At 44.5% G+C, this 21206-nt stretch overlaps 2 protein-coding genes across 2 annotated transcripts; both read left to right on the forward strand.

Annotated features, from left to right (window-relative positions):
- The first annotated feature begins 842 nt into the window (after positions 1–842).
- On the forward strand, positions 843–10151 carry LOC136438404 (diamine oxidase [copper-containing]-like). Its single transcript, XM_066433175.1, has 6 exons — positions 843–1212; positions 2235–2506; positions 6853–7011; positions 7516–8402; positions 8529–8705; positions 9224–10151. Exons 1-6 carry the CDS (start codon positions 843–845, stop codon positions 9735–9737), a joined length of 2379 nt encoding a protein of 792 aa, XP_066289272.1. The 3' UTR covers positions 9738–10151.
- Positions 10152–11877: 1726 nt separating this feature from the next.
- Positions 11878–21125, forward strand: LOC136437915 (diamine oxidase [copper-containing]-like). Its single transcript, XM_066432494.1, has 6 exons — positions 11878–12583; positions 12896–13182; positions 17024–17182; positions 18118–19004; positions 19177–19353; positions 19895–21125. Exons 1-6 carry the CDS (start codon positions 12214–12216, stop codon positions 20406–20408), a joined length of 2394 nt encoding a protein of 797 aa, XP_066288591.1. The 5' UTR covers positions 11878–12213; the 3' UTR covers positions 20409–21125.
- Positions 21126–21206: the final 81 nt, after the last annotated feature.

The raw sequence follows: 21206 nt of genomic DNA on the forward strand, positions 1-21206 counted from the left end.
TAGGCGAAACACCCTACCGATTGCGCCACACGATGCCACGGTTTGCACTTTTGGCTGCAACCATGTAAGCGCAAAGTTCACTTAGCCTGGAGCCCAGCTTCGCCCGGCGGTGTAGCGACCGTTGGGAGCTGGCCAAAGCTAACAAGGGTGGACTCCAGGCTAAAGTCCACGGGCTCAAAACAAAACGAAGAAATACAATTCAAACAACACAAGTAAACACGACACACACACACACACACACACACACACACACACACACACACACACACACACGCACACGCACACGCACACACACGAACACACACGAACAGACATGATCTTAGTTTTCACGGAGGTAATTAATGACAAATACGAAAACACAAGATCTCAAATGTTTTGCTGACCTAGCGCATGCCAAGTGTTTTGCTGACCTAGCGTAACCTCCCAGGTTCAGCCAATCAAAGTCTATTACTAGGTCGATGTCCGCGGGCGATTCCACTTCTTAAATAACAAGAAGTTTTTTTTAAAATAACTCTCAAAGTTTTTTTTTCAGAACTGTATACTCTACTCAAAATGCTAAGATAACCGTGCGAACCTCTTTACAAAAATTCATTGTCAAGTACGTGTGTATACCATTCAACCAAGTCTTGGTTTCGCTGCAATTACTCTTGTATAAATAACTTTCTTCACAGTGCCCCTGTTATCAGTCACTGTGAACTTTGCCACATAACGGCGTGCCTGCAAAAATCATTAACCTGGATTACAATCCTACAAACTTTCACCTGCGGAAGTGCAGACGTGGCTACATTACCGCTACCATCGACTTGCAGCGGCTGCGTGCTTCGCTCTAACGGTTCGTAAACATGGAGATGTCTGACGCAAAGACGTACACTTACAGCGCCGTTCCTGAGAAAAATGCAGACAAGCCTGCATGGAAAACCGTGACGTTTTGGCAGGCAATCTCTGTTGTGCTGTTCTTCGCGTGTATCGCGTTGGCAGTTGCTCTGGGGGCTTTTGTGGCGAGTGTGAACGGCGGTGAAAGAAGTCAACATGTGACACCGTGCCCTGCTGGACTTCCAGTCGAGCCAGTGAACGAAGACGACCCGGGACTGTACGACGACCTTTCCTTGGCAGAACACACCGCCGTTCGTGTCTACATGGAGAGTCAGGAGACTCTGGCTCTAAAACCGTGGGACGAAGCTGGATTCAGCGATAACTTCATCAACGCTATTGGTACGTGCACGTTAGATTGTGCTTGTAGACTCGAACATGATCATTCATTAACCAAAAGATGATTAATAAACCTTTCTTCTTCGGCATAGTTACGTTTAGTTGCGCGTTCGAGGATTCAAGAGCTTCGGATGAAATGTTCTCCCGAGTACTCTTGTTGTTGTTGTTGTTGTCCTTGTAACGTTTATTATGTCGCTAGACGTGGTCTTTTGACCCCTCCCTAAATCTTGACACTAGCCGGGCTGGAGTAGCGGGGAATTCTTCTTAAATTCTAGTTCCAGTTAATTCGCTCCTCTAATCGCATCAACTTTACCGACGGAGTTTGATTTGACAAGATTCATTTAGCCGGCTGGCGCAGCAACCCGCTGCCAACCAACTCAGGAATTGACCTTCAACTCTCGATTAACTTCCAACCATGGAATGGAGGGTGGCCATGGTTGGACGAAAATGGGGCAATGCGACAGGGGCTTAATGTTTCAGAAATTCTGCCAACAATATGGTTATAATTTGCTGTTTCTTTGTATCCGGATATCCACGATTTGCTGATTCTACGTTTCAAAGATGCACTCTGTAAGATTTGGGCCCAAAATTGAAAATATTCTTGAGAACAAAATCTTCACGTGAATGGCTTGAAAAACAACTTTTTAGCATTTTTGAATCATCATTTCGTACTCATGGTGTTTGTGAACAGCTTATAAAACATCATCTACTTTCTGTACTGTCCTAGCATTGCCTAGTCGCCGATCAGATCAGTATTTGATTCAATTTTGTTACAGTGTTTAAGCTGGATCAGCCCTTTCCACTGTCTTTCCGTATCTAATGTCTCACAGGTACAATCCAGCGTTTTTAGCATCTACCTGTTTGCAAACACATAGAGTAAATATTACCTACTTTACATTTTATTTTCATAACCATGTGTCCATGGGATTCATATCACAGGCATTCATAATGAAGAGTCACTCATGAGCTTTAATAGGTTAATGAATGCAGAAGAATGAATGAAAGATGTTTTTACATTTCTACAGAACTGCTCGTCCCAGAAAAGTCGAAGGCCTTGGCGTTCCTTGACGGCGGCGGTGACAAACCGGAGAGACAGGCGCTGGTGACCGTGCACGCTGGCGGGAAGACACCACCAGTTGTGGAGGAGTATGTGGTCGGGCCCCTGCCCAACCCTGCCCGCCACACGCCGTACCGGAGCCCCATCCCGTGGACCAGTCGGGCTATCGACGCGAAAGAGTATCCTCTGATTTTCCCGCTCATAGATGATGCTGCGTCTGCTCTGCACAACATCCTGAAGGTATCTTTCATTCATACACCATCAGGGCCTCAACCTAGTAGCACTACTGATACTAAAGCCACCCTCTCACTGGACCCGCGGTACGCTGGCGGCGTCGCTGCGTCCTAAACTGGGTTCGTGTGACCCTTGACTTTATAATCGGAAATTATCATTCAAAACGTACAGGTATGACCAAAAAGACAACAAAACACACAATGCTTAATAAGATTCGTTTTTTGTCGATGAAATTTGTTGAGTGCTTTGTCAATTCGATCGGCCGCAGCGACACCGCCAGCGTGCCGCGGGTCCAGTGAGAGGGGTGCTAAACGTGGATGTCAGACTGTCTCCGGGGCTTATAACAGGCCAACTCCACGGCTCTGTGGCCAACATGTTCCCAAGAAAATTCTCCAACAGGTCCCCCTGAGTTAGACCCACACGATTATAGATATTATCATAGAGATCGGCGGTCTGGAATCCAGGCTTTGCTACATACCGTTTTCAAATCCTGTCGGCATGTGTTATAAGCACTCCCCTAGCTGGTAAAAACGTTGGTAATATGCACAATACAGAAGTTACTCAAAGCACTTGGATAGATACTGTTAACTGTCACTGAGTCATACATCGATGTTTATACTTATTTATTCCTTTGCTTTTCCAACACAGGGGACGGTATGGTAAACAGGTGTTCTTTTTTACATAGTTCACATAGAATTCAGAGATAGCAACCGCTATCTTTCGTCATTGACTGATGTATCTTATCATGCACCAGGATGTCTAACCTTCATCGCCGTAACATTGGTGCTTTTTACAATGATATAAGTTGCTTCACTATCGACTGTTTCTCCACTTGAATACGATTTGTAGTCAGACGTTTACTTATTTATTCATTTTGCTTTTCCAACACAGTATGGTTAAACAGGTGGTATTTTTCATAGTTCAGATAGCAACCACTATCTTTCGTCAGTGACTGATGTATCTTATCACCTGGATGTCTAACCTTCATCGCCGTAACATTGGTGATACCTTTTACAATGATATAAGTTGCTTCACTATCGACTGTTTCTCCAGTTGAATATAATTTGTAGTCAGACGTTTACTTATTTATTCATTTTTCTTTTCCAACACAGTATGGTAAAACAGGTGGTATTTTTCATAGTTCAGATAGCAGCCACTATCTTTCGTCATTGACTGAGGTACCTTATCACCTAGATGTCTAACCTTCATCAACGTAACATCGGTGACGATTGTTACAATGATATAAATTGATTCACTATCGAATGTTTCTCCAGTTGAATGATCTGTGCCCTATTCCAGGGAAGAATTTAGCCGGGACAAATGTTAGAAACACAAAGTTCACAAGTACATCACAACAGGTCTACTGTATACTCTCAGACGGAATGTTGTGTACATGTGGTTCAATAGGTCACTGATTAAGGCCTGATACGGGATGTTTTGTCGGAGAGCTGGCCTTTGGTGACCTTCTGGCATGTTGTTTACACCTACAGTTTGATGATCGCAACGATTTCTGGCTTAGCCTAGATGCCAGCAGACCCCCCGATTTCTATTTCTAACTAGAGTTAAGTATTTGTGATACATATACTTCAGGTTTGCTATGTTAGTTTAGCAATTACATTTTTTTTGAATATGAATTGGTATTGAATTGAGTTATTTGAGTTGAATGTGTGATAGTTGTGTGCCGATTTGTTAAAAATCGAGAGAAAGCTAGCGACCACAAAAAGCACCCTTCTCAATAAAATTGTACGGCTACCCCGTGACGTCACAATTCAAGATGGCGGTCACCACACATGGCAACGGATCCAGCAAAGGTTTTGCTACGCAAACCTGAAACCCAAGGGGGGGGGGGGGGGGGGGCTGTTGCAGAATTTCCTTGGGGGAATGTTTGTCATAGAGACGAGGAGTTGACTTTTGTAGGCCCTGAAAACAATCTGGTATCCAGGCTATTTCTGTCCGCCGTGGGTGCATGCGGGGCTTGAAGGCAGGGCAGCAAGAGTCCAGCAAGTAAACGTTTCAATCTTAATCACCCAACCAAACATCAACTTCAGCCTCATGGATATCCTTTGTTGCTTTCACGTATCTGTTCCTCTGTTTGTGAGACGATCGCTATTTCAGAAGGTGTCCCGTGTATGGTCCCGTGTATGGGGGAGTTTCAGGCGTAAGCCTCAGGTCTCAAACATCTGCACGTAAAAGAACCCTGGTCCCAGCACTTGATCTTATCAAGAAGAGTAAGGGGTGCCCCGGTTTGCTTGCCTGGAAACGCGATCCGTAGCAGCAAGTACAACTGGCCAGGACTGTAGTCTGGATGCCAGACCCCCAATCTCTAACATATCTATCAAACGATTGGTGGTCTGGCATCCATGCTACCAGGACTATGGTCTCAAAAACCCTTTAAAAAGGGTTTATCTTTAACGCGCGAGACCGTCGACATGTGCCACGTTCAATGACCGAAGGACGAGGGGCTTAGGTCAGCAAGAGTTTAATGACCTAAGTGCGATGGGTCACACAGTGAAGCAAGTCTTCTTTGCAGTTAAGAAAACAAACGAAGATTTTACCACAAACGGACTGTTGCTGTTGTCATCTAAAGATTTGCCTGCTGATTGCTCTTCCTACAAATTCAAGTTATTACCTGAAAATGGGGGTTTAATTTTTGGCGTGTCTGTTAGCGCTTGCGTGCTTGCTTGCTTGTTTGCCTCTTTCCGGATATTTGATATTTGTGGACAGCATGACTTAAAAGAACGGTTGGGTGGGTTGTGATGATATTTGGTATGCGGATAGGCCTTGGAAAGACAAAGGTCACGGTCAAGCTTGGGTCCCCCGTTGTGTGACCTTGGTACTGCAGCAGCACTTCCTTTTTGAAAATCTTTTGTCTGGACATGCTATGGTCCTGATTTTTGAGTGGCAGATAGCTTTTGATGCAAGGAAAACGTGATTTGGGCCTCCTAGCGGCTTGTTTAGTTTGTAGAGCTCAGACTTTGGGATTTATTTAACAGATTAAGCTTGATCTCTAAGAATAAATGTAGACGTTATTATGTTGGATTTTCTACACCTCCAATTGTAAGTCAGGCTCCGCCAGCAACATAAATTATATAAATGTTACATACCGTTTAACAGCTGCAATGCTGGTTACGACATGTAAAATAAATATCCTATAATGCCGGTTACTCTTTTGGAAGGATCTCCACTAGTTTATATTAAACAAGCATTTTTGGCGACGCCTCAGGGGCGAGCCAAATTCTTACTATATTGTGTGCAGATTGCAAGAATTCTAGGAATTGTACAGGAATGTGAAAGTCCATGGGACGATTACTCAAGAATGCCTGGATGTATTGTCTTTATATTTTGTAGGTGGGTAGGTCTGTGGGAGACTTTGTAATGATTGGATTTTGGGCCCCCTAGCGACTTTTTATGGTACTGCAGGGGAACTTTCACTTTTCAAATCTCGTCTTCTGAACATGCTATAGTCATAATTTTTCAGTGGTGGATAGCTCTTTGTTAGGAAAATATGTCCTGTAGATTTGGACCCCCTAGCGGCTTTTGATGGAACTGCAGGAGCAGATTTTGACTCAAACTTTGAAAGAGAATAACGCAAGAAGGGGATGACGGATCATCATAATTTTTGGTGTTTAGATAGCTTAAGTGATGATTTACATAATCATATGCCAATTATGCAAATCAATATCTGATTTGCATAATTAATGAGGACAGTTAATAAATCAGCTGAATTCTGTTATAGGACTCTCAAACACATGACATATGTAACTGAGAAAGAGATAGATATCGATAGATATCAATTATGCAAATTGATACTTAATTTGCATAATTAATGACAAAATACTATAAATCCATAGTGGTAAATGATGGGATTTCATTTTTGCACCATTTGGAAGTTAAGTAAATGCGGACACTATTGGACACAAATCTTGCATAGAGAGCCTCATTTACATAATTTATGAGGAAATAGTACGATATCTTTTTTTGTGAAAACAAGATTTTCATACATTGGACAACTTGTGTTATTTTGGTAGAGAAGGTGATCGACTGATATTATTTATGCGAGGTCCTTATTTGCATGTGGGCTAAAAACGAAAACGTTAACAGAGACTACCGTCGCCATGGCAACATCTTTTTATGTTGCCAATCTTGTTGAGTATTGGTAAGGAACATTTCTTTCATTACTTGTCAGGGACGAATTGTGGTAAATTAAGATTTTAAGCCCCCCGCCCCCCCCCCCCCCCCAAAAGGAATTACTTGGTGTTAAAGTCAAACTTGTCCATCAAACCAACTATATACTACAACCAAATAACTTTGACTTAATCAGCAAATCACAACAATATTTGTCTTTCTTCTAGGAAAGTTACGGCTACACGTACCACAACTGCACCAAGCGTTGTCTGGTCACCTTCGACACGGTTCCCAAAGGATACAAGAGCGGGGAGAGGCGGTCCTGGATCCTGTTTCACCGCAAAGGACCGGGTGGAGTGACGTACGTTACGGACTTCATGCTGCAGGTGAGATTTTAGACTATTCTGCAGGTTTTAGACTTTAGCTTCGGTTAGGGACGTCCCTCGGATATGACGTTAAATGCAGGTCCCGTGTTTGGGGAGAGCCACACCTCACGCCCGTAAAAGAACCCACCACACCTTTCGGAAAAGAGTAGGGGCATGCCCCGGTGTGCGATGGTCCAAATCCTTGTCTGGAGTTGGTGATTCACTACCAATCACCCGGATGGAGGCCTGGCGAACCTCCGTCTCGTATCAGCCATACGGTGATTTACACCGGACCATTCACCCAGACGGGAGAACTGGCGCATCCCCGTCTTGTATCAGCCAACGAAAGGGTATCTCACCCCGTAAGGGGCGGTATAACCCCGACGGCACGTACGCACGTCGACTACCTACCTACGACTAAATCCAGCGCAAAGTGAACCAGTCAGAATATAATAGATGTTGATAAATAAAGAACTTGTCCTTGATAAAATCAAACTTAAATTTTATCTCCTTACTTGATTACAGATTACTCACGAGAGTGTTGATCCCAGTGAGTGGCATGTCTCCAGAGTGTACTACAACAAGCAGTACTTTGACTCAGTGGAACAACTCCTTACCGGGTACGCGGACGGTTCGGTTGAAAAGGACACGCCTGACGCCGACGCAATGGCCGACGAGATTCTGTATCCCACATTCGTGAGGAGGGGAAAGCCGCAGCCAGCTTCTCCTAGTCGGGGCCCGACGCTGACCGAACCGGGCGGCAGGCGGTACGCAGTGCGGGGGCGACACGTCGAGTACATGGGCTGGAGTTTCGACTGGCGTTTGAGCACCGCACAGTCAATGCAGCTTTATGACGTCAGGATGAACGGAGAGCGTATCGCGTACGAACTGAGCACGCAAGATGCAACGTCTTTTTACTCCGGAAGCAACCCCGAAATGCTCAACAACCTCTTTGTCGACTCGTATTGGGATGTTGGCAGAAGTTATGAACTCACACAGGGTATAGATTGTCCAGAAACCGCAACGTTCTTCAACACACTTCAACAAAGAAGCACCAAGGAACCGAGCTTGATGAAAAACGCCGTCTGCGTGTTCGAACTGAATGCTGGGATACCTCTCCGTCGCCATTTTGATTCGGACTTTGCGGGAGGCTTCAACTTCTACGGTGGCATGGCTGATCACGTGTTGGTGTTACGTCACATCAATACTGTCTACAACTATGACTACGTCTACGATTACATATTTCACCAAAACGGTGTCATCGAAGTTCGTGTCGGCTTGACTGGATATATCATAACATCTCAAGACACAACCCGGTACGGTTACCCACTCTATGCGGGTGAAATCGGGAATGTTCACCAGCACTCCTTCAACTACAAGGTGGACCTGGACATTCTAGGAACACAAAATAGGTATGTAAGAGATGCCTTTTGCAGAAAAACCCACCGCTATTTGACCAAACCTGTATGATGTTCTTATATCTGTCACTCAATGCACAACTGAACATCTTGTGATTTCTCGGCGAATTTTTCAAACAGGTTTGAAACCGTGGACATCGTGTTGGAGAACATCACCAACCCTGAGCGGCCGGACCTGCAGCACATCCAGACCCGCATCCAGCGAAACCTTAAGAGAACCGAGAGGGAAGCCGCCTTGCAGTACGACTTCAACCGGCCCAAGTACTACAACTTCTACAACGAGGAAGAGACCAACCGGTATGTGATTGTGCCATCTATATGTTCTAACCATTCTAACGACTCTACGTACGATCACGTATCCCAACACAAAACCAACTTTCTGAACAGGCTTCCATAACCAGGAAAATCGCTCAGAACACGCGACCTTGCGGGTCAAAGGTGATTGGAAGTCGGTGTCGGCCCCCGGTTCAAAGAAGATCTATGGGTTCTGCTTTACATATAGCTAAGCTGTTACTCCCCCATAAAAGATGTTAATTTGTGTTCAATGTTTCAACTTTGTGCAATTATGATGGAACAGTGTCTTCAACAGTTGCTGAAGTACTATCAGATGCTGGTGATTATTATGAGCTTGCTATCCTGTGTTTTCGGAATCTTGTATGATTCGTATTTGTGGCACAATAGTATGTTATAGAATGCTTTATCACAGGCATACTTCTTTAGGAAACAGCTAGGAAATTGCTATACATGGTTTGTTCATGGTGGAATATGCTATTTTTTTTACAATCTAGAAACATATCAATATTTACTTCCCACAGGTTCGGCGTGAATCGTGGTTACCGTGTGCAGCTGAACGGCATCGCTAAGACACTGCTGCCCCGGCAGGACTGGGCACCGATGCGGGGAGTGGCCTGGCAGGACTACCAGCTGGCCGTGACCCGGAGGAAAGAATCCGAGCCCGCCAGCTCCTCCATCTACAACCAGAACGACCTGTACGAACCGCTCGTCGACTTCCAGACCTTCATCGATGATGATGAGAACATCGTTGACGAGGACCTGGTTGCCTGGGTGACGCTCTCCACGCACCACATTCCTCACTCCGAGGACTTCCCGACCACGGCTACTGCGGGGACACAGATGCAGTTCTTCCTGCGCCCCTTCAACTACTACGACGAGGATCCTTCGGTGGGCTCGTCTAACGCCGTTCTGATCACCCCGGGAGAGAAGTCTGGGTCCGTCCGGGTGGAACGGTTCGGTACCCCGACAGGCCCTGCCTGTGTGTCCGAGCAGAGTCCGTTCCGCTACAACGGGACGTGGCGAGGGCCCCTTTAAGCAGGCAATTACCTCATGAATTTGGTGGCAAGAAAGTAGTTGCTTTAACAATTCTTTGTTAATTGTATTATCCATGGAAGATAAAGACTTAAAAATATTGCCATCATTCATTCACTTTCAATTCAAGCGGGGAGAGGCGAAATAAAGAAAGACGTCGGAATAGATCTACAAAATCTTTGTAATATTTTTCAAAAGCTAATGAAGTGTTGCGTTGTTTAAACCATCAATATTATTGAGATTATGTTCATTGATTTGTTAAAACGATGTTTCTTGAAAGCAACTCACTATGAGGTAAGAGCTACACATTAAGTGTACACTTATGGAATATGTAATCATGAATCTGCATATCTTTATAACCAAATAAGTTGTGAGCTGTCATTTCTGCTGTGTTCAATAAAGTAAATAAGTGTGCAATGTTGTCGGTAGTTGATTTGCTGAACTGGAAGTACTTGTAGGACGTTAGAGAGTCCATCTGTGCCATAATCACATGCAAACTATATGAAGAACACGAGAATCGATGTGCCCATACCCCACGTGACACCACCGAATATTTATGCCGATACCTTACAACGCAGACATACCAAGAGTTCCGCGACCTCATGATAGGTCTGTCAATATTGCGACATGTGCAAGTTGGTTAATGGTGTTCATGACCAAGCATAATATATGCTTGGTCATGAACACCATTAACCAACTTGCACATGTCGCAATATTGACAGACCTAATATCTACCATTTAGATGAATTGTGGCGCTTTTGCATCAATTATGCAAATTATACATTTATTTGCATAATTGTTATCTCCTGATGTTCTACTTACCATAAACTACATATGTTACATGTATTTGAGTCATATTATGGAAAACACTGCAAATATAGATTTTACTCATAAATTATGCAAATTAAGTCCCAATTAGCATAATTTGCACTTCATTAAGTACATCTCATTCTAAACAACCTGCATACTTAATATCATGGAAAACCGTCGTTCCTTTGTTCAGTTATTCTCCTTAGAAGAATTTCACAATAGCGCCCCTGCAGTTCCAGAGCAAGCTGCAAGGGGGCCCAAACCTACGACTTCTTTATTACATCACAAGCTATCAGCCACCCGAAAATGAAGACCATAGCAAGTCCAGGTCAAAAGATACAAAAAAAGAAGTTCTGCTGCAGTACCAAGGACACATACCAGGGGGCCCAAAATCAACCTTGACTTTTGGCTTCATAACACCTGCATACATACCAAATATCATCGTAATCCAGCAAGAGGTTCTTGAGTTATGCTGACTACAATAGTTCGGAAACACAAACACAGATACACACACACATCCACACACATCCACACCCAAGAGTGAGACACACCCAAAACTTTATTTCCATTTTTCATGGAGATAACACGACTCGGTATTCTGCGCAGTCTGCAAGAACTCCTGGAATTGTGTGTCCAAAGGAACCTTTTGAATGTTAGTGGCGAGCCTAATGGTATATATAGTACTGTGTACAGTCTGAAAGAAATCTAGGAATTGTACAGGAATGTGTCAACCGAAGTCTTTAGATAGTTTGTGGGCAGGGAACTGTCCACAGAAACTGCAAAAAATAGAAAGTGGGTCATTCAGCTTTTTTAGTCCATAGGAATGTTTGGGATGTTAGTCGGCAGGAAACATCCTACATCCTATCTATTCATGTTCCTGAGGTCTATGGGCAAGAGACATATTGTGTTCAACGGATGCTGTTGCATTGTGTGTGCTGTGTCTGTTGGTAATTGAATTAGAATTTGAAACTGTAGATTTTGGCAAAATGGTGTTGATATACAGTCCTGTCAGAGTTCAATAGCTATTCTGGTGGTGGGAACACAAGCAGTGGACATCGAGTGTTGTTTTTAGTGGTCTCTGATGAAACTGGGGTTTGCTCTGGTGGTGGGGTGTGTATGATGCATGTGTTTGTTTGTTTGTTTGTTTGTTTGTTTGTTGTGTGTGTGTTTGTGTGTGTGTATGTGTGTGTGTGTTTGTGTGTGTGTATGTGTGTGTGTGTTTGTGTGTGTGTATGTGTGTGTTTGTGTGTGTGTTTTTTTTTGTGTGTGTGTGTGTGTGTGTGTGTGTGTGTGTGTGTGTGTGTGTGTGTGTGTGTGTGTGTGTGTATTTGTCTAACAGAACAGGTACTCATCAGTCGTTTTCTTCGGAAACCCTGTATAGGGAGCACCGCCTATCATTGACTTAAGCAGGGTACAGTAAAAATGAAAATAGCAGCTACCGCCGCCATGGCAAAGTCTTTTTTCATTGCCAATCTTGTTATCTATTCATTAACTACGATGATGTTGACCTCTACTACTGTAGAACGTTGAACTTGACATGTAGATGCAAAGTCCACATACCCGTATCCTAGCAACTGTCACCCAATACGGCTATACAGTAGAGTAACATTGGTGCAAACAGTATCCGATCGACTTGCAGCCGGGCTGCGCCGCTCTAACATTCGTGAACATGGAAATGACCGGGGCGAAGACGTACACTTACAGCGCCGTTCCTGAGAAAAATGCAGACAAGCCTGCGTTGAAAACCGTGAAGTTTTGGCAGGCGGTCTCTGTGGTGCTGTTCTTCGCGTGTATCGCGTTGGCCGTTGCTCTGGGGGCTTTTGTGGCGAGTGTGAACGGCGGTGAACGAAGCCAACATGTGACACCGTGCCCTGCTGGACTTGCAGTCGAGCCAATGAACGAAGACGACCCGGGACTGTACGACGATCTGTCCCTGGCAGAACACAACGCCGTTCGTGTCTACATGGAGAGTCAGGAGACTCTGGCTCTAACTCCGTGGGACGACGCTGGGTTCAGCGATAACTTCATCAACGCTATCGGTATGCCACGTAGTCCTTGTGTACTTGGACTTCATCATTTATTAAGAGGATAATTCATCATCTTGTAAAGCCCGATTTATTCTGACATCGTGCCTACTACCTTTTACTTAACGCTCTTATGTTCGAGGAAATAAATTATGACAATTATATGGGTATAAACTATTGTCTCTTCTTACCCATAATTTGCCTTGTTACGGCATTTTATGTTTTTAAATCTGTGTGTTGATGGGCTTGGTATAGAAGTACCACCCACTAAACCTTTATGGATCAATAAATAAAAGAAACAACTATTTGTTTTTAACGTTTCTACAGAACTGCACGTCCCAGCCAAATCGGAGGCCTTGGCGTTCCTTGACGGCGGGGGTGACAAACCGGAGAGACAGGCGCTGGTGACCGTGCACGCTGGCGGGAAGACACCACCGGTCGTGGAGGAGTATGTGGTCGGGCCACTGCCCAACCCTGCCCGCCACACACCGTACTCACCACCCGGCAGGAAGAGCCCCATCCCGTGGACCAGTCGGGCTCCTGACGAGAAAGAATGGCCACTGCTTTATACACTCATTGATGATGCTACGGCTGCTCTGCACAACATTTTAAAGGTACCTGCCGTCCAACCCCGGCTCTATGGCGCTTCGAAAGTCTAGCTTATTTACCCTGCTGATAATGAACTCGACGCCTGTTTAATTATCATTTCTCTAATGAAAAGAACAATGATAATCATTATCCCAGTGATAATTGTTTATATAAGCAATGAGGTTTTGATATTGGTAAATTCTCCTTGATATAAGTTGATTCACCATTCTACTGCTTCTCCATTTTAGTTGTTTGCGTCATCAGTGTCATATTCCTGACAAGAATTGACATGTCGTAGATATCATTAACCATGTTCAAACTTTGCTTTATCTGGCCGCCATCTTGGGATGGGATGGGAGGGGGGTCTTTTGAGACAGCCCCCTGTAAATGCCTATATCGTATGACCACTAAATTTCAGATTAGAGGATGACATAGAGGCAAAGCTGAAATATTACAACAGCTTATGTGTCATGAAGACATGAATTGACGTCATTTATGTGATATCGTCAAATACCCGTGAAGAAATTGGGTTAGAATTTTTGTCATGTCTTCCAGTTGTGCAAATACTTGACTGTAAATCTTGAAATGTTCTTGGTGGGTTTTTTTTCGCGGTTTTCGCGTTGATCTTTCCACCGCGAAATCATGACACCGCGAACATGTGTTTTATCTCACCTCCTCTCGCTCTGCCTAAGAACCAAGCACTGATTTGATTTGATTTGATTTGACTGTAGGAAAGTACAGCCAGGACTACCCAACTAGCCGAGGGCTATTACAAAGGGTTAGCCCTGGGAACAGTATATTCAAAATTCAATACAAACTTTCACAAAGTGCGCATGCGTCAAACACACACATAGCGGCGGACACAGAACACAAAGTAAAATTACATCGAAGAAACAAAATTAACAAAAACCCTCACAAGACTGAAGCGCATATGGAAAAAAATACACAAGACTAAGCTATATTTAAATCGTTAACAATGTCAAGCCAAAACTTAGGTTTATATTACATACTAGGTTAGCAGATTATACAACATGTCATATAATACTTGTGGTAGGTCAGTCAATTATTTACAGAGTATTTGTTGCCGAGTGATGTACAGAGTTTGTTTTTGAAGGAGCTGACAGTGAGGGATGTGCGGATATTACTGGGAATAGAGTTCCAGAGTGAGATCGCTCGACTAATGAATGATCTCTGAGATCTGGTAGTTTTGCACGTTGGAGTAGTCAGGTGTTCACTGTTCCTTAGGGGATAGCGGGAGTTGGTATCAGGCGCACGTGTTTGGGGTAGCAAACTTTGGAGATGTGGAGGGCAGCGTCCATTCAAGAGTCTGTAGAGAGTCACAGTTGTGTGGAACTTGCGTCGGTACTGGAGTGATGGTAGTGATAGTTCGGTGTAGAGACTTTCGTAGGAAGGATACGGTAGCCCGAAGTGTCCACTGATGATTCTGGTAGTCTGGTATTGGACAGATTCCACAGTCCTTTGGTCGCGTTTGGTAAGACCAGACCAGACAATGTCTGCATACTCGAGGTTTGGCCTTACGATTGTCATGTATAGTCTAAGGAGTAGGTCCTTTGGTATCTTCTTCCTCAGAGCACATAGCAAACCAGAAGATCGTCTAGCCTTTGTAGAGATGATGTCGATATGGTTTGACCAGGAGAGGGTATTTGTGAGAGTAACGCCGAGGTGTTTATGGCTGGTGACAACTTGCAATATGGTTCCACCTAGGGTCACGGGAGGAATCGGTTGTGGAATGGCGCGTGTCGTGATGAACATAGCTTTACACTTGTCTATGTTGGCTTCAAGTTTCCATTGAGACAGCCAGGTAGACACAGAGCTCAGGTCTCTGTTCAGTGATGCAACTACATGTTGGATAGAGTGATGGGAGGAGGACAGTGAAGTGTCGTCGGCGAATAAATTTGGTTGGGATTGTATACAGCTAGAGGCAAGGTCGTTGATATAGAGTATGAAAAGCGTTGGTCCGAGGACAGAACCCTGTGGTACGCCGGCTAGGGGAGACTTCCAGTCTGATGCCACTCCCTGGATACGGTTAACCTTCCGTTTTTACCTTCGCCTAGAAGGCTATATTATAGGGTCTGTGTGTCCGTCCGTCTGTCTGCTTGAACAGATTTACATTGTACAATATTACAGCCCAGGAAGCATTTTGTAACATCACTTGGTAAACACAAGTACGCTGAAAGTCTGTTTATAAAGGCTGCGATCCGTGACATTTACCCCCGATATTCATGCATGCACACATATGCATGGCACGGACGGTTTGTTTACTAAGTCATTGTCAGCGCATGAGAAGTCACGCACAGGTGTATCTGTTAGATCTGAACACTGAAAACATGGCTAGGAACCAAGTTCATTTAGTATTACGCATTGTATGTTATCTCATTTATAAGAAATAAAGACGATATTGCCTTTTTACATCGCTACTATTTCATTATCAGTATCATAAACGTAACTAGGTACGATGAATAAAGTGTTGGAATAGACCCCTTGTGCCATGCATATATATCGACGGATTTCACCGAGAAGAGCATCTCGCCGCCGACTCAGCTGACTCAACGCTGCTTTCAATTGGGGACGCCATATTATTTTAGCGTTTCCCGCTCCCGTCCTTACCGCTTGTTTACCTTTCCTGTGCTCAAATAACGCGCCCTCGCGCAAGACTCAAAATGGCGCCGGAGTTTGGAAAGGGGTCTATTATATGGGAAGGAGATTTAATGTAAATGTGTTGGCATCGATACCCCATGACAGCCAAACGACATTTGCATACATATTAGGAGACTTTTAATAAACAAGCTATTTGACCTGTACCTTCTTTACTGTCACCCCAGAACGGGGCTGTCAAGATTAACAAGACAAAAAAGGAAACCTGAATGGGAGATATGCACCAATAATGATAATATTTTTTATTGGTCAGAAATCACCCGCAATGGCAGCCTTTCTAACGCTGAATTGACGCAGGGTTTACATGTTTCACATAATACGCAACATACACCTAATCTATCCACACTTGCTTTTTGTGTATTTGTCACGAGGGTCTGGGCGGCTGCCATTTGGCGCCACCAGGTGACCTCAACACGATCTTCCCCAACCGAAGCCAGGTACCCATTTACACCTGGGTGGAGTGAGGAAAGTCGTGTAAAGTGCCTTTCCCAAGGGCACAAGATCAGTGACACGACAGGATTCGAACTCGGGACCTCTTGGCTCTGAGCCGAACGCTCTGCCGTTGCGCCACACGACCCCACCCCTTCATACCAATAGTGGTATGAAGGCCAACGTTGTCTACTATTTTGTCCCATGACATTGTAAATGCTTACAACAAGAGTCTTATGTACTGTGGCGTCGTGTGGCGTAATGGGTAGAACATTCGACTGTCAAACAATTTTAAGGGGACCCGAGTTGGATCCCGACGTTGTGTCCTTGGGAAATACACTTAACACGACTTTCCTCAGGTGTAAATGAGTACCTAGCTCATCTATAGTTAGGAAAGTCCCTTGGATAGGACGTTAAATGGAGGTCCCGTGTTTGGGGAGGGCCACAACTCGCGCACGTAAAATAACCCACTACACCTTTCAAAAAAGAGTCAGTCAGTCAGCCATCGGCCTCCTTCCGTCTGAACAAACGATGGCACGCGCCCCCTCCTGGAGCAGGTTCTCCGGTGGCTGTGCAGTCCGATCCGAGTACGGGTATGCGATAGTCCAAAACCTTACTTTAGGTGGAACTATCTCTTCTCTGGTCTGTATAAAAATATGATGATGATGAAAAAGCTACGGTGCATGAAATTATAATCGATGTTTTTGTTACGAAGCATCAAATCTTTGCTTTTGATAGCAACAATATTTGTCTTCCTTCTAGGAAAGTTTCGGTTATACGTACCGCAACTGCTCCAATCGTTGTCTGGTCGACATTGAGGTTGTCCCCAAAGGTTACAAAAGCGGCGAGCGGAGGTCATGGATCATGTTTCATCCTGCCAGAACGGGCCTCATTGGGAACTATCTGAACTTTATGATACAGGTAAGACATTGGTATTACCTAGGAGGTTTTATCATTCGTTTAAGTTCTCTATCATGCAGCTTTAAACTTTGGTTTTGACTCTGACGATAACACCCTCTCCACCTTTTTTTTTTGTACCAAAGGTAATTCACGTATCTCCTTCTGGTAAAAAAGGGTGGGCACCACCCTCCAGCCCCCTTTTTTTTAATTAAAGGTGGTTCTTGACTTTTGGTAAAAAATTGTAGCAAGGCCAGTTCTTTTCACTATATATGGTCACAGTTAATCATCAAAGAAAATAAGGGATAACATGAGCCTTATCCCTTTTTTTCGACAATAGGAAGTTATCTGATTCTCTTTTAGGTAAAAAGGGGATAGCGGGGTCTCATCCATTTTTTCACCAGTGAGAAGGTTTCTAGGTAATACCCATATTATAACATAGGCTTATTATAGGCCACAACAACCCAAACCTCACTTTGGTGCATGACCCCCAGCTGACCCCGGGAAAATCAAAATGGCTGCCGTAACTAGAAAGAGGTCTGTTCTGACTGGTAAAGATGGATAATGGTGACTATCACTATCCCATGTCCAAGTAGACGTGAGAGGGGTAATAATAACGCTTTTCCAAAGCAAAAATGTTTTAAACTAAAAAAGGGATGAATAGCCAAAGCTACCTTTTCGTCTATAGGTACACTATGTAAAGGATAAAGTAGAAAGTAACATTTAAATGTAGGTGCTGAAACCTTTTTTTTCTAACAGTGATTGAATAAGCGGTGATCAAAAGTCAACAATAACGTAACGTTACGTTATTCTTATATTTTAACGGCAACCAACCCTTATGTCACCATGTTTAAAGTCACTCGATAGTCCATCTTGCTCTGACGGACAATCTATACAAAGGCAAGGTATTTCGCACGGACAAAAAATAATTTTCTCCCTACCTCCTTATTTTATTACAGATTACTCACGAGAGTGTTGATCCCAGTGAGTGGCATGTCTCCAAAGTGTACTACAACAAGCAGTACTTTGGCTCAGTACAACAACTCATTACCGGGTACGCGGACGGTTCGGTTGAAAAGGACACGCCTGACCCTGACATACAAGACGAAGAGATAATGTATCCAACCTTCGTGAGGAGGGGAAAGCCACAGCCAGCTTCTCCTAGTCGGGGCCCGACGCTGACTGAACCGGGCGGCAGGAGGTACGCGGTGCGGGGGCGACACGTCGAGTACATGGGCTGGAGTTTCGACTGGCGTTTGAGCACCTCACAGTCCATGCAGCTGTACGACATCAGGATGAACGGAGAGCGTATCGCGTACGAACTGAGCTCACAAGAGGCGACGTCTTTTTATTCTGGATACAACCCCGGTATGCTCAACAACCTCTTTGTCGACTCCTATTTCGTTAGTGGCAGAAGCTTTGAGCTCGTCCGTGGCATAGACTGTCCAGAAACCGCAACGTTCTTCAACACACTTCAGCAAAGAAGCACCAAAGAACCGAGACTGACACGGAACGCCGTCTGTGTATTCGAACTGAATGCTGGGATACCTCTCCGTCGCCATTTTGATTCGGACTTTGCGGGAGGCTTCAACTTCTACGGTGGTATGGCTGATCACGTGTTGGTGTTGCGTCACATCAACACTGTAGACAACTATGACTACGTCTACGATTACATATTTCATCAAAATGGCGTTATGGAAGTCCGAGTCGTATTAACTGGCTATATCCTAACATCACCAGACAAAGCCTCATATGGTTACCCCCTCTATGGCGGCAATGTTGGAAATGTTCACCAGCACGCTTTCAACTACAAGGTGGACCTCGACATTCTAGGAACACAGAATAGGTAAGAAACGCCTTTTGTAGTAAAACCCACTGGTTTGATAGTCTTGCCTCCGAGGAAATATAGACACTTTCCTCCTTGGTCCTCATGAAAGCAATCTAAATTGGAAGCCTTATATAGAGATATATTATGCACAACTGAACATGTTGTCAGTTCTACGAAACTTTTCAAACAGGTTCGAAACCGTGGACATCGTATTGGAGAACATCACCAACCCTGAGCGGCCGGACCTGCGCCACATCCAGACCCGCATCCAGCGGAACCTGAGGAGAACCGAGAGGGAAGCCGCCGTGCAGTACGACTTCAACCGGCCCAAGTACTACAACTTCTACAGCGAGGAAGAGACCAACCGGTATGTGGTTGTGCCATCTACATGTTCTTACGATTTTATGATCACGTATTCCAACACAAAAACTCGCCAAATTTCCGAACAGACTTCCAAGCTTAATCAGGATAGGACCTTATTGATCAGAACACGTGACCTTGCGGGTCAAAGTTGATTGGAAGTCGGTGTCTGCCCCCGGTTCAATTAAAATTGATGGACCCTGATTTACATAATCCTTGTTATAGCTGAGCTTTTGGTCCCAACAAAATATTTTACTTGGTGTTCAATGTTTTTAAAACTTTGTGTTATTACATTGAAACAGTGTCTTGGGTATTTGTTGTGATACTGCCAGATACCGATGATTCTGAGCTTGCTAGCTTGTGTTTTCGGAACCTTGCATGATTTGTATTTTCAGCACAGTAACTTGTCTGTTTTAACTATTATGCTTCTTTAGGAAACTACGACCGTACAAAGCTTTAAAGCTAGAAAATAGCTATACATTATCTGTTTATGGTTAAATATGATTTTGTTTACAACCTGATAACATATCTATTGTTACTTCCCACAGGTTCGGCGTGAATCGTGGTTACCGTGTGCAGCTGAACGGCATCGCTAAGACACTGCTGCCCCGGCAGGACTGGGCACCGATGCGGGGAGTGGCCTGGCAGGACTACCAGCTGGCCGTGACCCGGAGGAAAGAATCCGAGCCCGCCAGCTCCTCCATCTACAACCAGAACGACCTGTACGAAGCGCTCGTCGACTTCCAGACCTTCATCGATGATGATGAGAACATCGTTGACGAGGACCTGGTTGCCTGGGTGACGCTCTCCACGCACCACATTCCTCACTCCGAGGACTTCCCGACCACGGCTACTGCGGGGACACAGATGCAGTTCTTCCTGCGCCCCTTCAACTACTACGACGAGGATCCTTCGGTGGGCTCGTCTAACGCCGTTCTGATCACCCCGGGAGAGAAGTCTGGGTCCGTACGGGTGGAACGGTTCGGTACCCCGACAGGCCCTGCATGTGTGTCCGAGCAGAGTCCGTTCCGTTACAACGGGACGTGGCTAGGGCCCCATTAAAGTACCCTCTAGCCTGGGTGCCAGATAACCGCGCTCCTGGCGCAAATCCTTCGGCCGGGGATGCAACTCGCGCCGCCGCCACAGATAGCACACGGCCCACTAATTAGCTCTCGCGATATAGCGCGATAGAAATTAGAGTTCGGCTGCCAAGCGCTCCCGGGTGCCAACTCTATCCCTACTACTAGGTCTTCCCCGCCCAAAAGGGGTTATCATCGCATCGCGCGAAAAGTCTGGTATTCAGGCTAGATACCCTCATGAATGTTTTTTGATGGCAAGATTGTATTTGCTTTAACAATTCTTTGCTCATTTTGATATCCATGGAAGATAAAGAGACTTAAAACTATTGGCTTATTATCATTAGCACCATTGGTGTGCAGAAGAGTGTTCATGCTCATAGTGTTACATCAAAAATTATTAAGTTGCTTCCAAGCGGTGAATAACGCAATAGATAAAAGACTCGGAATACTCATCTTTGTAATGTTTTTCAAAAGTTAATAAAGTATTGCGTTTGCATCAGCATCGAAAATATGCTTAATGGTTCGCATGTTGAGACGATGCTTCCTGAAAGCAACTTACAATGAGGTTAAAGCAACAATACTTAGTGTACACTTATGGAATATCTATTGTCTAATTTTGAATCTGCATCTTGATAACCAAATATGTTGTGAACTTTGTCATTTCTGCTATGTTCTGTTCAATAAAGTAATAAAGTGCCCACTCTTGTCGGTTGTTGATTTGCTGAAATGGAAGAATACTTAGGGCGTTGCATAGTCCATAATCATCTGCCGCAATCAACCA

This window comes from Branchiostoma lanceolatum, chromosome 7 (genome assembly GCF_035083965.1).
Source record: "Branchiostoma lanceolatum isolate klBraLanc5 chromosome 7, klBraLanc5.hap2, whole genome shotgun sequence".
NCBI lineage: Eukaryota > Metazoa > Chordata > Leptocardii > Amphioxiformes > Branchiostomatidae > Branchiostoma > Branchiostoma lanceolatum.

Excerpts from the sequence above, each read along its gene's own strand:
- LOC136438404 (XM_066433175.1), top strand. The coding sequence starts at position 843 with ATGGAGATGTCTGACGCAAAGACGTACACTTACAGCGCCGTTCCTGAG. Across the intron at positions 2,507-6,852 it reads CTCTGCACAACATCCTGAAG|GAAAGTTACGGCTACACGTA; the intron begins GTATCTTTCATT and ends TCTTTCTTCTAG. Across the intron at positions 8,706-9,223 it reads AACGAGGAAGAGACCAACCG|GTTCGGCGTGAATCGTGGTT; the intron begins GTATGTGATTGT and ends TACTTCCCACAG.
- LOC136437915 (XM_066432494.1), top strand. The coding sequence starts at position 12,214 with ATGGAAATGACCGGGGCGAAGACGTACACTTACAGCGCCGTTCCTGAG. Across the intron at positions 17,183-18,117 it reads ATCTGAACTTTATGATACAG|ATTACTCACGAGAGTGTTGA; the intron begins GTAAGACATTGG and ends ATTTTATTACAG. Across the intron at positions 19,005-19,176 it reads ATTCTAGGAACACAGAATAG|GTTCGAAACCGTGGACATCG; the intron begins GTAAGAAACGCC and ends CTTTTCAAACAG.